This window comes from Lissotriton vulgaris, chromosome 4_1 (genome assembly GCF_964263255.1).
Source record: "Lissotriton vulgaris chromosome 4_1, aLisVul1.2, whole genome shotgun sequence".
NCBI lineage: Eukaryota > Metazoa > Chordata > Amphibia > Caudata > Salamandridae > Lissotriton > Lissotriton vulgaris.
The window spans coordinates 1,733,272,550-1,733,286,951 of record NC_141691.1 but is presented as its reverse complement, the minus strand read 5'-3'; the positions used below and the strand labels follow the sequence as shown (position 1 = coordinate 1,733,286,951).

The 14,402-nt window shown below is 41.9% G+C and overlaps 1 protein-coding gene across 1 annotated transcript in view; it reads right to left on the bottom strand.

Moving 5' to 3' along the window:
• The window catches only part of PTDSS1 (phosphatidylserine synthase 1), a 320,734-nt gene that overhangs the window by 206,759 nt on the left and 99,573 nt on the right, over positions 1–14,402 (bottom strand). Inside the window, exon 4 of the mRNA XM_086966028.1 lies at positions 10,188–10,312. Within this exon, the coding sequence (XP_086822154.1) occupies positions 10,188–10,312 (125 nt within the window). The remainder of the gene's footprint in view (positions 1–10,187; positions 10,313–14,402) is intronic.

Genomic DNA, 14,402 nt, shown 5'->3' with positions numbered 1-14,402 from the left:
AAACAAGTTTGGGCTTATCATAACAGTTCATGTTCCTCCACTGGTGTCTCTCCTTTTGGTTTACTGAGGAAACGGACTGCGAGAACCGGTTTGGTTTAATTTTATTTTTGGTTTGTTTACATTTCTTTATTAGTTTTACAATTTTTATGTGTCACAACACTCAAATTATTCGTTCTCAAATGTTCCTTGTAAATGTACATCATAGCGGTTGTAATAACATATTAGCTCAACAATATGAAATAAGAAAAAAGGGGGGAGGAAGGGAAAAATATGTTAACAGGGTAGAAAGGTAAACGTGGGACGGGTGGGGGTGGGGGGGAATCTTATCTCACTAAAGTTCCATATCCAATGTGCTTGATGTAGCCAACACGCTGTTATTCATATAACAGCGCCTGCGTACTGTGTAGTAGTGTCTTAATGTTATTGCCTGTTGTCTTGTGGGGGCTGTCAGGGGCACATGCTGCTTACTCAGATGCTTCATGGAGTGGGAGGTGGGGAGGAGAAATAGATAAAAGAGAGGGTGGTACAAATACTGTCATTGGGGTCGGTCTATCTTTACCTGGGATACTCGACCCCTGGGATATATCCTGTGTTTCCAAGTGCTCTTCCCAATGTACCCCGTAGGTCTGTGAGGATTGTGTCCCAGGCCGCAGCTATCGGTGCCCTGCGTACACCTATTGTATCTTCCCATCGTAGGGCCCCAGCCTCCGCCTGTGCCCAACACATCATGGAATGGTGCCGTGCCTGCGGTAACGGGGGTCAGGTGACTTCCAGCGTTTAGTGATAAGTCGTTTTGCCACTATGAGCCCTCAGTCTATGAATCGTGTTGTCACTTTATGTTTCTTGCGCCGGTGATATAGTCCCAATATACACACCTCCCAATTCCAATGTAGAACACGCTCTGTGCAGCGTGCCAAGTGTGTCGTGATGGTCTCCCAATAGGCGTTCAGTTTGGTGCACGCCCACAGAATATGTACTAGGGCAGTGTGCCTCAATGCGAATGTATATTCTATTAATCGAGGCCGGTGTCAAATATGTTTGCTGGATTATATAATATTGTATGATCCTAAACCGAGCATTCCTCGGAATATAAGTGGGGCCTTCCAGGATGGTCGTCCAATTCCGGTTTGGTTCCATTATGGTAAAAGGAGTAGAATCAAGATGATAATTTCAAGAAGTAGTTCTGTAATTTACCTTACCTTATAGTCTGGTGAGCCAGTAAGAAAGTACTAATGAGGAAATCATTGCGGATGATAGTTTGTGTGAAGCTACTGGTTCGGGAAACCCTGCTGGAGGAAGACCGATTCAGAGAAAGAGTGGTGAGATGTTTAAAAAAGATTCTTATTTATGGAATTTAACTTGAATCATGTTGTGTTTGTTTTAAGGCACGGAGAAGTACTATCCTTGTTTTCTTTTACTTATTTGGTCTTTATTTATTCTTTGTTCCTTTTAGTTGTGTTACTTCTTATTGACGCATATTCAGCTAGTTTCTCCAAGCTGCATCTCGAGGCATGTTTCCTCTGGCTCACGCCTTTCTGGCTCCAGGATTTCAATTCCAGAGCTTCACCTGTGATGTGACAGTTGGAGTTGAGGGCTTGACGAGGCTGGTTGCTGGTGGGCAGGCTCTTTATTCATTACCATTGAAGATAAGCAAATACAGTTTCAAATGTCTTCCTGGAGCCTTCCTGATGCGATCGATGGAACACGACAAACCTTCGCTCATTCAGATGTCCTGCCGATGCAATGGCAATGAGGAGCACAGTCTTGATGGCAAGGAGCCATAAGGAATAGCTGTGGGACGGCTCAAATGGAATGCACATCAGATAATTAAGGACAAGATTGCAGTCCCAATGGGCAATCACAAAAGAAGAGGGAAATATATATATATACCAGCCCTTTCAAAAATCGTATCACAACGGGTGACAAACATTGAGGGCTGATCAGGCAAGCGTAAGAGGTCCAAAGTGTAACCTTTAACAATGTCCAAAGTAAGACTTTGCTGGGCAACAGATAAAAAAAACATGAAGACATCAGACAGTTTGGCCTGGAGGGGTTCAACCTGGGGTCATATACAGTCTTTGTTGAGGGACACCTGGCTGCAAAGATGACATCAATCAACTCTGGAGGAAGGTTGAAGGTGTTCAGCGGTTGCTGATCAATCTCCATGCACGAAGGTGGAGTTTTTGAAGGCGCTGGGTTAGAATCCGACCCTGCTGCTGCAACAGCATATCCTCCCGAAGGTGCAGCCTGAATGGAGGACAGATACTCAAGCCCAAGAGGTCTGGATACCATACTCCCCATGCCCAGTGTGGAGCCACTAGGATGACTTGAGCAAGGTCAGTCTTGATCTACCGCAGAACTAGGGCCAGGGGTGGTATAAATGGAAAGGCATACAGGAGTTCAAGATCAACTCCAGGCATAATGCTAAGCAAGAGACGCCATGGAAACAAGAACACGCTGACATTGCACATTCTCGGCGATGGCAAACAGTTCGAGCCAAGGTTCTCCCCACTCGCATAAGAGACATTGCCCCACCTCTGATGTAACTACCACTCATGATACGCCAGGCGCAAACAGCTGAATTCCTCTGCAATGGCTTTTATTGAACCTGCCAGGTGGTTCACAACCAGAAGATTCCTTGCAGTTCCAGCTGGTTTCAGAAGCACAAGGCCTCCTGGCACAGGGTCCGTGACCCTACCCGCACTGTTTCTTGCAATACCACATAGCAGTGGTGTTGTCCGTGAGCACCTGTATCAGACAGGCAGACAGGCAGGCAGGCAGGCAGGCAGGCAGGCTTTCAGCACGAAGCGGATGGCCCTCAGCTCCAGTAGGTTGATAAATAGCCGGGAATCCGCCGGAGACCAGAAGCCTCTGATTTCCTTCTCTCCCAGATGGCTGCCCAAGCCCAGAAATGACACATCGGTTCTGGATACGGAAAGAAGAGAGGTCTGCCGCGGACCCATTCGGGTTTCAGTAACCACCACTGCAAATCTTTTGCAGTCTCCTCCTAAATGTGGAACAGGTCGGAGATGTTCACTTGATGATGGTCTCACTGGAACTGTAACTGTAGATCTCACTACCAACTTGGAATATGCCACCTGCTGTGCTCAACCAGCAGGATGCCATCAGTCACAGTAGCGTCAGAACCACCCTCACTGAAATCCAAGACCCAGGCTGAAAGATCAGGATCACAGTCTGAATTTCCTGGACTCTCCTTTCCAGGGGAAAAGCACAAAACCGTACCGTGTCCAGAACGGCTTTGATGAAGGGGAGTGTATGAGAAGGAGTCAGGTTTGACCTCAGGCACATTGACAGTGAACCCCAAAGATAACAGAAGCTTTGCCGTAGTCTGAAAGAGTCTGATGACTGCCTGGGGAGAGTACGCCTTCAACAGCCAGTTGTCAAGGTAGGGGAAGGCTGGCGCCCCGACCTATGAAGGTATACTGCCAACACCAACAATTTTGTGAACACTTTAGGGGCATTGGTGAGACCAAAGGGGAGCACAGCAAACTGAAAATGTTCCCTCCCACTACAAACCACAGGTTGCGTCAATGGGCCGGAAGGACAGGAATATGGAAATAGGTATCCTGCAGATCCAATGCCATCATCAACTTTCTAGGGTCGAGGGCAGACAAGGCCTGTGCCACGGTGAGCATTTTTTAATTCTCCTTCTGGAGAAAGGTGCTGAAAGGACACAGTTTTAGAACAGGACAAATGCCTCTGTCCTTCTTTGGAATCAGAAAGTAGCAGGAATAGCAAACACGCCTTACTTCTTGTGCAGCCTCTCTCTTGATAGCCCGTGTGTCTAAAAAGGCTTGCACTTTCTGCAACAAAATGTAGAGATGGAGTTCCTTCAGCAGTTGGGTGACTGGTCAATGTGGTGGGAAAGAAAAGAAAGGTAAAGCTTATCCTTTGCTAACATTCTGTAGGGAACACATGGTCGACAAGATCTCTTACCAACCGCATAGAACTGGTGCATTTTGCCTCCTGCTGCGGTGAGAGTAGTACTACTGCTCGCTCTCTTGACTGCTCTCCCCAACCTCACCAGCTGCAACAATGCCACTGTTTCTTTTGTGCCGTTGGTCGAGGCACTCCCTTACTGCTAGCCGGTCCCACCCTATGAGGGAACTCAGCAGTTTTGCAGCAGAAGCGGAGGTGCCCACCACCCCCACAGCCAAGGTCAGCATGCCTCTCAGTCAATTGGTGTATGTGTGATTAACTTTTTCACAAATCGAGCTACTTTCAATAGGAATATATGTAGTTAGGCTGTAGCCTAACAGTTACACACTGATGCATATAGGGTGACTGTGTCTGAGCTGGGGATTATGTTTGAGAAGTTGGCTGATTAAAAAAAGCTGAAACTTATTGTTTTCAAGATTAAAATTGTTGTGACAAATGGTTATCCTGGAATTAGGAGCGGCATGCTTGACGCAGGATTACCATAGTGGAGGGAAAACCTATGAGTTCAGAGGAAGTAAAGTCAACGAATTACGGTTGAATGGTTGAAGATTATGTAAAACTGCAGACCAGGTATGTAATTGTGAAAAAAGATAAAAAAAATAACAGCTTACCTAATGGCGATTCAGGGGGTGCACTTTTTGATCCCTATACTTGTGATATTTTTCAGATAGGAGCCACGTTAGGCCTTGTGAGACGTTCTTAACGCAACAGCTAAACGCAAGATCCCAATGTGGGTGAACAAGGAAAGACCTCAGAAATAAGCAAGCAGAAAATATACGTATAAGTAGCCGGCTATACAATTAATAAAAGAACTGTTGATGGAGTCTAGAAAATATGAAACCCTTAGAATTAAATCACCTAACGTGCCACCAGAGTGAGATATGAGTGACGCACAAATATAGAATCATGGGTGTTTACTGTGACTTTCAATTTGGTACTAACTTCTCAGGTGGTAAAGACGTTTTCATCTTTATTTCTGTACTATTTATTGCGGCTTTCTAAGAGATATCTGGTGACGTTTCTATTTTTTTGTTCTTTACATACCCTTTCTACCGAACCTTAAAGTAAATGTAGGGTGCCTCTATTTTAAAGGTTTAAAGGCAAGACACATCCCATCCAAATACATGTTGTTCAAAATCAATATAAGATACATTGACGCAAAGAGTTTGATAATACGAGTGCAGCGAGGAAATAAAAACGTAAGCTCTAAGCAAAATGCAATAATAGCATTATGATTCCAACGTAAACATGTGTAACATTTACAGACAGCGACAATTAGAGCTAATGTGGATGCTCCCAAAATGTTTCTTGATACTCTGCGTCGTGCATCTCCTTCCAGATTTAGGTTCTAATGCGCAATATCTCGGACTCTATGCATGGTTGAAAAACTGGCCAGCCTATACTATTTTTGGCATCTGAGAAAAGACTAAAACTCATGTCTGTTTTTGGTGCATGGTTAATTGAAAAAGTGTTCTTAAAGTTCATCCCTAAAAACGAGAATTTTGAAAGCGGCCAGTGTAGCTCTTGTTCATCCATCTAGCTAAGAGCATAGATGGAATCCCGAGGGCCCCACTCCTTTCTCTGAAAACCTCTAACGTTAGTTTGAAAGCACGCATCTTGGCTGCAAGGAAAATCCCCGAAAGGAATTTATACAAGTTCGATGATAGTTTGAATGTCATTTCTCCAAAGCATCATCCAATGACGTTCGATGCAGGCCAGTATATTAAACATTTAATAGCTATACCAATATTTGAATCTGACAAGAATTTTCAGGGTTAATCTATTTCGAAATTAAAATGATCAGTTATTGATAAGGCACTTGCCAAATTCCCATAATTTAAAGCAAACGACGACTGAGGCACAGTGAGGATGAGTTTACCCAACAATAATGGATGTGGTCACATAGAAAACAGCTGTCTGCGACCAATCTCCATGGCTGGTTAGTTTACGCACAGTAACCTTTTGTAAAACCATATGAATGCGTTAAGAGTAAATTAAACCCCACCTTACTCATCTCGTCAGAGAAATTAATGGAAAAGGCTGTTCCCTTGAATGTCCAGAATTTTCAGATCTGGTACAATCAGAATGATGGAATAATGGAACTCTTGCTACAATCCAATCCAATATAATGGGCCCCCTCATTTTATACTCCACAGGATAACAAAAGTTTTAAGGGGAAGTACATTTTTCCAACATCACATGCCATGAACACATTGTTTACATATTTCAATTCCTTTGTTGAAAAATTAACAGATTTAAAAAACGGTGTCAAATAATTATTGTTCGAAGATAAAAAAAAATCACAATAAAATGCGACTTAGAACAAGATGGTGAAGAATGCTGTGCTTAGAATGTGTGATTGCACCATGCCCAAAATTCCAAGACTGGTGTTAGAATAGTGAGTTAACCAGCTCCCTCCGACACTTCCTAGGTGTGCAAGTGAGAGGACTAAGAAAATTCATCAAGTGCATAGAAAAGAAGAGCTGTTGGAAAACCTCCACCACTTTTCGGAGAGCCCCTCCATAGGGCACAACAGATGTCACAATGTCAGCAATTTCTAGATTGGTCAGAAGCACTTCGTTTACAATAGAACCATACTAAAACATTGTTCCCCTGGGAATTTTAAGGCAAGAAGCCCTGAAATGGCCTTTAGGACTAAGGCAAAGACTTTAGCACAAGTGAATACATTACTTGTAAACAGATCCAAGAGATGAATGCTATTTATTAGACACACAGAAGAAAAATAGCATCCTATCAAGGAAAATTAACACTAGCTTGAGACGTCATACATCAAGAGCATGATAATAGCTCGATCTCCACAAAGCGGGAAAGATCTACTTGTTCGGATTCATTTACCCAGGGCTTAATACTGGAGGAGGGAAGGGATATCGTTTGGTGATTATAGGAGATAAGTGGGCAGCATACGTATCAAGATCATCTTGCCAAAAGAAGACACAGATTTGTAGACCCCAGACTACCATAAGGAAAAACAAAATATGACAGCCCATAGTCCTGATGGCTTTTCAAGAAACTTTTATAAGGCATGAGTCTGAGTTGAAATGCCCACACACCTGTGTTTTAACATTTCCCACCTGCTGGGAGGTGTATCTTAACACTGAACAGATAGTACAGCAATTCACATATAGGGCAAGAATGAGGCAAGACGCTGTACTTACTGGCCTATTATTCTCTTACACGTGGATGTAAATGTCAATAGTAAAATTGTGACCAACACTGTATAACTGTTATCATCCTTGTTTCATCTTGAAACAACTGTGTTAATGGCCGACAGAAATATGAGAATGCAAGGAAGATAGCACATCTGGTTGACAAGGTATCTAAACACAGAGAGAAGGCAGTACTGGATTCTTTATATGCAAAGAAAACCTTTCTACATGGGGAGCAGGATGGTCTGAGATACAGTCTGAAAGGATCCAGTACAGGTAATGAATTCATTGTTATGGTGGATTATGTGACACTATCAGATATGCTGGACGAGAATAGGATGTTTCTGACCTCATTTTGGCTGCAGACGAGTGTGTGACAGGTGTGTTTTCAATTCCCACTTTGTCATGGCGATGGAACTTCTGCCAATTGAGATTCATGATAAGGACATGGTAAACAGGATTAGATATGGGGATGGAGCCCATAAGGTTTTGCTTTTAGTGGATGACATGATGTTTTTCCTTATTGAGGAGACCAACTTCCAGACTCCAAAATGAGTACACAGGGACTGAGGTGAAGTGCTGGGATTCGTGGCTAATGAGTTCTTCTGATGGGTATGTGATTGGAGTAGCTAGAAAAGGATTTGTGAAGCATTACCATTTAAAGAGATGTAGACGTGAGAGACTAAAGTACCAGAGCAACTAACATAGCACCACAATTAGATTACTCTTTGTGTAAATCTTTGATAAATACACTGGCACATGCCAAATAGTGGTGCGACCAAATAAAACCATCACTATCCAGGCTTAGTTTTGAGAGATGAAGATGTATTTTAAGTACTTAGGTGTATGTATGACTCTGAGGGTAGACAGTTTAAGGATCAAACATCTACCATTTGTTGCAAGAGATTTAGTTGGACTTGGTAAGGTGGAACAACATACATGCCCCTTGATATGGCCACGGCGATCAAGATTAACACAGTACCCAGGTTTGTACACACAGGACTTGTTGATTAAGACTGGTAAGGGTCTTGATTAAGCACTGGAATCTGGACTTACAGAGATGTGTGGCAGGCAAGTAAGCCCCATGACTGTCGGCCGTTATTCTTAAAAACCAAAGGAAACGGATTGGTGGTGCTCTATGACATATTTTCATAATATAAGCCAGCTCAACTGCTCTTCATGGGAGAGTGGGTAGCAAGAAAACTGATAAGCGGTCTAGCCCTTGCTAAACGGAACATTGCCAGGAACTGGGGCTCGGGTGTGGCACCCACCTGCACACAGTGGGGGAAAGATATGGACATGGCCATGTCGGCAGAAAAGGCGGTATATGTTCATAGAAGTTGCCCCAAAAAATGGACTAGGATATGGGGGAAATGGAACGAATACAGGGGCCAGCTGTGCGACCCACCACAGGAAATGTCTGATATTGAAAGTAGCCCATGAAGGGGATACCCTGAAGTACCAATGATACATCGACCCAGGGGGATTTGTGCCAAAGGGAGGGCTGTGGACCATATATAGCTATCAACTGGTATGATGGGGACGGAAAAAATGTAAATGACAAAGTTATCCCTCTTCCTTGAGGTTGATTTTCGGGAGCACCCATGGACCGATGTGTTGATGTCTCTCTAGCTGTGATCAAAGGACAACTAAAATCCGCCTGATGTATGAAGCAGAGATGTACATTGCAAAGAATATCTGTAAGTTTCCTGTATTTCAACCGAAATGTCAAGTGTTGTGCGTCACAAGAGAAAGCCAACAAAATATGTTAAAAAAAAAAAAAAAAAAAGCAGATGCTAGACGTTTCGAAAAGCAGAGACGAGGGTTTTCCGCACAACTGCGGATCACGGTAATGGTTACTAACGCCGCCCGACCTCCGGGCTGTGGGCTAAATGGCTGTGCTATACTTATGTTATATTGTAAATGAAACATATCGCTGTATGCACTAGCGGATAATCCAGACTGAAACGATGTATAATGTCTAGCTTTGCAACAAAAATAAATTTTATAAAAAAAAAAAAGAAAAAAAAAGAAAACTGATAAGCACTGTGCCTTAATGGACCAGAAAGAGACTGGGAGGTAACTCTTTGCTTTGGCTGACAAAAAAACACAGACAGCCCAATCTTTATTGTAACTAAGTCACCATCACAATTTTGGAAGTATGGAATGCAGAAGCGCTGAAAAAGCTGCTTTTCCCATTTTCAATTCCTTTACTCTCCATTCATCACAGCACACGCATATCACATATTAACAGTAGGGCCTAGGTTGAGTGGAATAAAAGGCCTATAGGATTATTGCAGACAAACTCAACGGAAAGGCAATAATACAATTTGAGAATTGCATGCCTCATTATGAACTGGTGGAAAAAGAAAGGTACTATTAGAAGCATCTGAGACACTGGGTTTTTGCAACCCTCAATACGTGAAGCTGCTACAAAGGACAGGACTCCAAGAAACATAGGGCAAGCATCAACTTTGAATCAATCGATGACTATGTCTGTGACAGAACCAAAGCACACATTTATTAAGTAGAGGGAAACCGATCGGAGGTTTATTTGCCTTAGGAGTGGGAGAGGCTTCTGCAGGATATCGATAGAAACACCTGAGGGGGTTCATAAGAGAGAGAAAATACCCTGATGTCGCATCCCCAATGAGTCATCTTCCAATAATAACATTCTAGCGACAGAAGTTTTAGGACCCTCAACCTTGGCGGGTATGTGCACCGACAACCATACTGGTAAGAACTTGTTTCTAAGACTGGCGGCATCGGAAGGTGCCAGGATGTATGGTTCATAAAAGTATCAGTGTTGTTTCATCGCTCTTTCGTTGCCTCTCTTTTCTAACCAGATGTTTACAGTGATTTATATTGCCTCATCTGTTACAACAGACCAGAAGGGGAAGGGTAGGGAGAGGGGGGTTGTTACAGGGAGAAAAAGAGGTCTGTGGTACAGCCATAATAACGTTGTGAAACTTCTGTTCTTAAATCAACATTGTATTAGTTGTGCTTGAAATATGTATGTCCTTTTTTAATAATAAATGATCAAGTGAGGCATGTACCTACCATAACGTCGGCCTCGCGAGTGGCATAGCGAAGGTTGGGGTCCAGCCAGTACATCACAGATTTGACCTGCTCAAAGTTAAGGAAGAGCAGGAACACCAGGAAAAGGAAATACAGCACGCTGAGACCTACAGGGATTTAAATCAGTTTTTAAAAACATGTTCTACTGTTCATCTTAAATACTTTTTGGAAGATATACAACCATTCACAGAATAATGTGGGTGATAATCAAAGCTAAGGGCTGGCTACACAATGTCTAGTCACTGACGTTCTTCCACTCTTCCAACTTATTATGGCTCTATATTGGACAACTGAGAAAATGACAGAGAATGGCGCAGTCAGACATGGTCACTAACAGTCAAGAAATAGTAACCAACACTCAGTTTACAGGTGCCGCAAGGGGTGCCATTAAATGGCTGAAGCAACATAAAACAAGAAACCTGATTATTTGACGAACAAATGTTTCCGACAGCCTTTTATGGTTGATTAACTACGGATATATGATTTTAACTCTTAATCCAGGTCTGTTTTTGAAAGGTCTGTTAATTAACACATATTTCCAAAGCTTGACTCATGTCACTGAACTGTCTAAATTGTAACAAAGGTCTCAGGAACAGGATTTAAAATTATATATAAATAACATTTTAAATCCTATTCCTGGGACTTTTTCGAATACGACTTGATGAGTCAAGTTTTGCAAACAATCTTAATATTTAATATATACAGTATTATATTATTTTTAAATCATATTCACTGTATTTTTCTAATACATCTTAGGCAGTTCAGTGACCTGATGAGTCAAGTTTCGGAAATGTATCTCGATATATATAAATAAATAAAAACTGGATTCTGTAATCCCTGTATAAACTTTTGTCTTGAAATTCTTTATAATCAGCGACTTATGACGCACCCAGTCGCCAATTACAACGCAAAGATGTCAGAACTCAACTATTATAAGTTATTACAGTCAAGTACTGACGTCATAATGCCTGCAGGTAGAGCTAGCATTCAAGGTGAAAGGTAGGTCAGGTCACAGAGCATAATTGAAGCAGCTGTTTAAAGCAACAAAAGGAACATTTCTTCTTTCTTCTGCTCTGTTTTAGCTTACAATGATAAGCAGAGAAAACGTGTTTTTTTACAGTCCTTATATATTTAGAGAAAAGCTAGAATCTTTTTGCATGTTTCTACACATTCCAACCTAGTGCAACTTTTTTTTTTTAAAAAAAACGGACTTGTATTGAACTGTTTCTATAATCTGTTTGCAACAAATATCTAACAGGTTTTCTTATGTGTTTAATTTTGCTGTAGTTTTATTTTTAATCTTCATGTTTGCAAACATGCTCGCTCATTCATATAAGAGAGCTCCGCACCACGGTTTAAGTGGGTTGTGGGAAAGGGGATGGTTTGACCATGTATAATATGGGATGAAGTACCCCCTGGCCCCTGGAGTGCAAGATAAGGATATTGCAAGTCACCTTGGAGATCCATAAACTAATAAAGGAACTCAATCGTCGGCCATGATAGCCACAAGTGACAAGTTGCACTTTGGGTTCCAGAACAATTTTCAGAGAACTACAGCTAAGAAAAAGTTTATATTACGTTATGTTATTTGTGCTTTCTTCATCATACAGGTACCGGGCCAGTAGACCCAGAAATGGTGTATGTCAGTGACTTGCATGAATTATGAGGTTCACTGTGCACACTTACACTCCCATTTTATGAGCAATAAGCTTTTGATCACATAACACAGGATAGTGTCCGCCTATACATTAACGCACAGCGATCAGTCAAAGTTAGGTCCTTAGGAATGCAACGAGACCCAGTCTTGACCCAGGTAGCTGAAATATGTAGACCACACTTTCAAAGTTGATGTCAGAAATCACTGTTACTCCCAATTACATCTCTTGTTTTTTTTAACCTTACCCCAGTTCCAGGATGCATAATAAAAATCAAGGTAAGACATTGGAGGTAATTTTAATGCACATTTCACAGATCTCCACTAGTAATCTTGTTTAGAAGTGTTCCCACCTTGAGGATGTTGAGCACCCTCAACCACATTAGATGGCCAAGTGTCGACCTGAGGATGAAGCATGCCATCAAAATACTACGGTAGGTGAGGGTCGCTTAAAAAAACCTGAAGTGATTCCAAGTTGAATTAGGTTTCTTTGAGGTAACTCACTCCTCTTTGATTTTTTGTAATAGTTTTTGTGTAGTAGAATTACCCACTTCCCTTTGATTAATTTGCTTTGTAGGCTACTCAGTGGCATTTGACAAGGTAGATACAGAAATGTACTCTGGTTCAATCTATCGACCATAGGTACTGACATGCGCGTTATTACATTTGATCATGTGGCTCCACTCCAACACCTGGCTGGAGGTCAAATTGTCAGGGAAAACCGTTATATCTCCTAGACTAAAAATCAACAACGGTCATAAGCAAGTCTGTGTGCTAGCCCCATTACTCGTCTCCCTGTATATAGCGAACATAGGCTCTTTATCCAGAAACATAATGTTCTTCCGCCGAGGCTAGGAAATAGTTTAATCAACTACCTAGCATATGCAGGCGGCATTGCTTTGTATTCTTTCACTCCAACTGGTCTCCAGAAGCAACTTTATGCATTGCACCATTTCAACATGTCAATATCACCAAGAAAAAAACGTTTCTTTCGGGAAGCAGGTAAGACAGTTTCAGTGGACACTTGGACATCAACTCACTGATCTAGCAGATACCTATGTGTATCTGAGTTTCATGCTGGATACCGAACTGTCTTTGACACATCTTGAGTACTTGAAATCCAACTCTCCTACAATAACAAAATCTCTGAAAAGGTTTGCTAAACTATATATGGGGGCACGGCGCTTGGTCCAATTGCTAAAGCTTTAAATGTGCCTCGAAACAACCTTCATACAAAATGTCCGGTTTTTACTTAATCTTTGACTTTCAGCCCCTCATGCTATGATTAGTCTTGAACTAATTATTTTCCCTTATACGCACCTATTTATCGAAAATTAAATCTATCATTTTTATGACTGCACCAACTCAAACAATTACACTAGGAGGGTCAGATTTACCAAGAGCAAGCAATCCTCGGCCCGATATACCTCTTTTGGAGAATTCGAATAATGATTATAAGCATATATAACCTGCCATCTATTTGGGACCTGCTGTGCATTTCGCAAACAGTCAGTAAAAAAACATCAGACAAGGACTGCATGAGTCGCTTCGAACAGGGCCGGCTTTAGTACTGGTGGCGCCCAGTGCGAAAATGTTTGTTGCCGTCCCCTAAATGACCACCTTGCCACAGATTCCCTCACTACCACTATTTGACAATGCCTCCTGAGTCTCCATAACCAGTCACATAAGATTCATTTAGTTTTATGGTGCCACTCATACCAGTTAAGGTGTCAGAACACTTTACATCACACATACATTGCATGGAAACAATCATACATGTGTAAATCACTGTGTAGGAAATATTACCAAGGACAGAGGCCTACAAGGTGTAGGAGTCACATGTTATTCATACCGGTAGGCAGTAAAATTTAAGAGCCCTTGGTCTGAAAAAGCACAAATTCAGAATTTCAAATGTAACACCATTGTTAGGGGTTTTCTCTAATAATAAGAATTATTTTCTACCCGAATGAACCATTTTTGCAATATTAGGATAAGGAAAGACTGAGCAAAAACACATGTAGTTGTAATATGTTTTTTTAGCAGTTTGTATGCAGCTCTTTGACGACAGTGAATAACTCACTACTCTATAGTAGGATTTTAACTTTTAAACTGCAAGTAACATAAGGATCTCTCTAACAAAAGCTATAATCCATTGACCTATTTATAGTGCATGCACTTTTTGATCTAAATGGGACATGTTCTTTGCAGCAGGCATGTTAACCTTCTGCGCTATGATGAGTCAAAACTTCCCGGTCTGTTCCTAGCAAGAATATTAATCACCTGAGTTATCTGACATTTTAATTGATGCGACAGGGAACGTGGCATCTGGTGTTTTTAAAACAAACATGGCGCCCCCACCCCAAGCCAGCGCCCGGAGCGGTGGCACCGATCGCATTGCCCTAGAGCCGGCCCTGGCTCCGAACAACTGACCTTCTCAGGGTATCATGATACCATCACTCAGACTACTTGTTGGCATCATATTTATTGCCTAGGCAGTACTATATTGACTCCAACGTGATATCCAGAACAAAACAAAAATACTT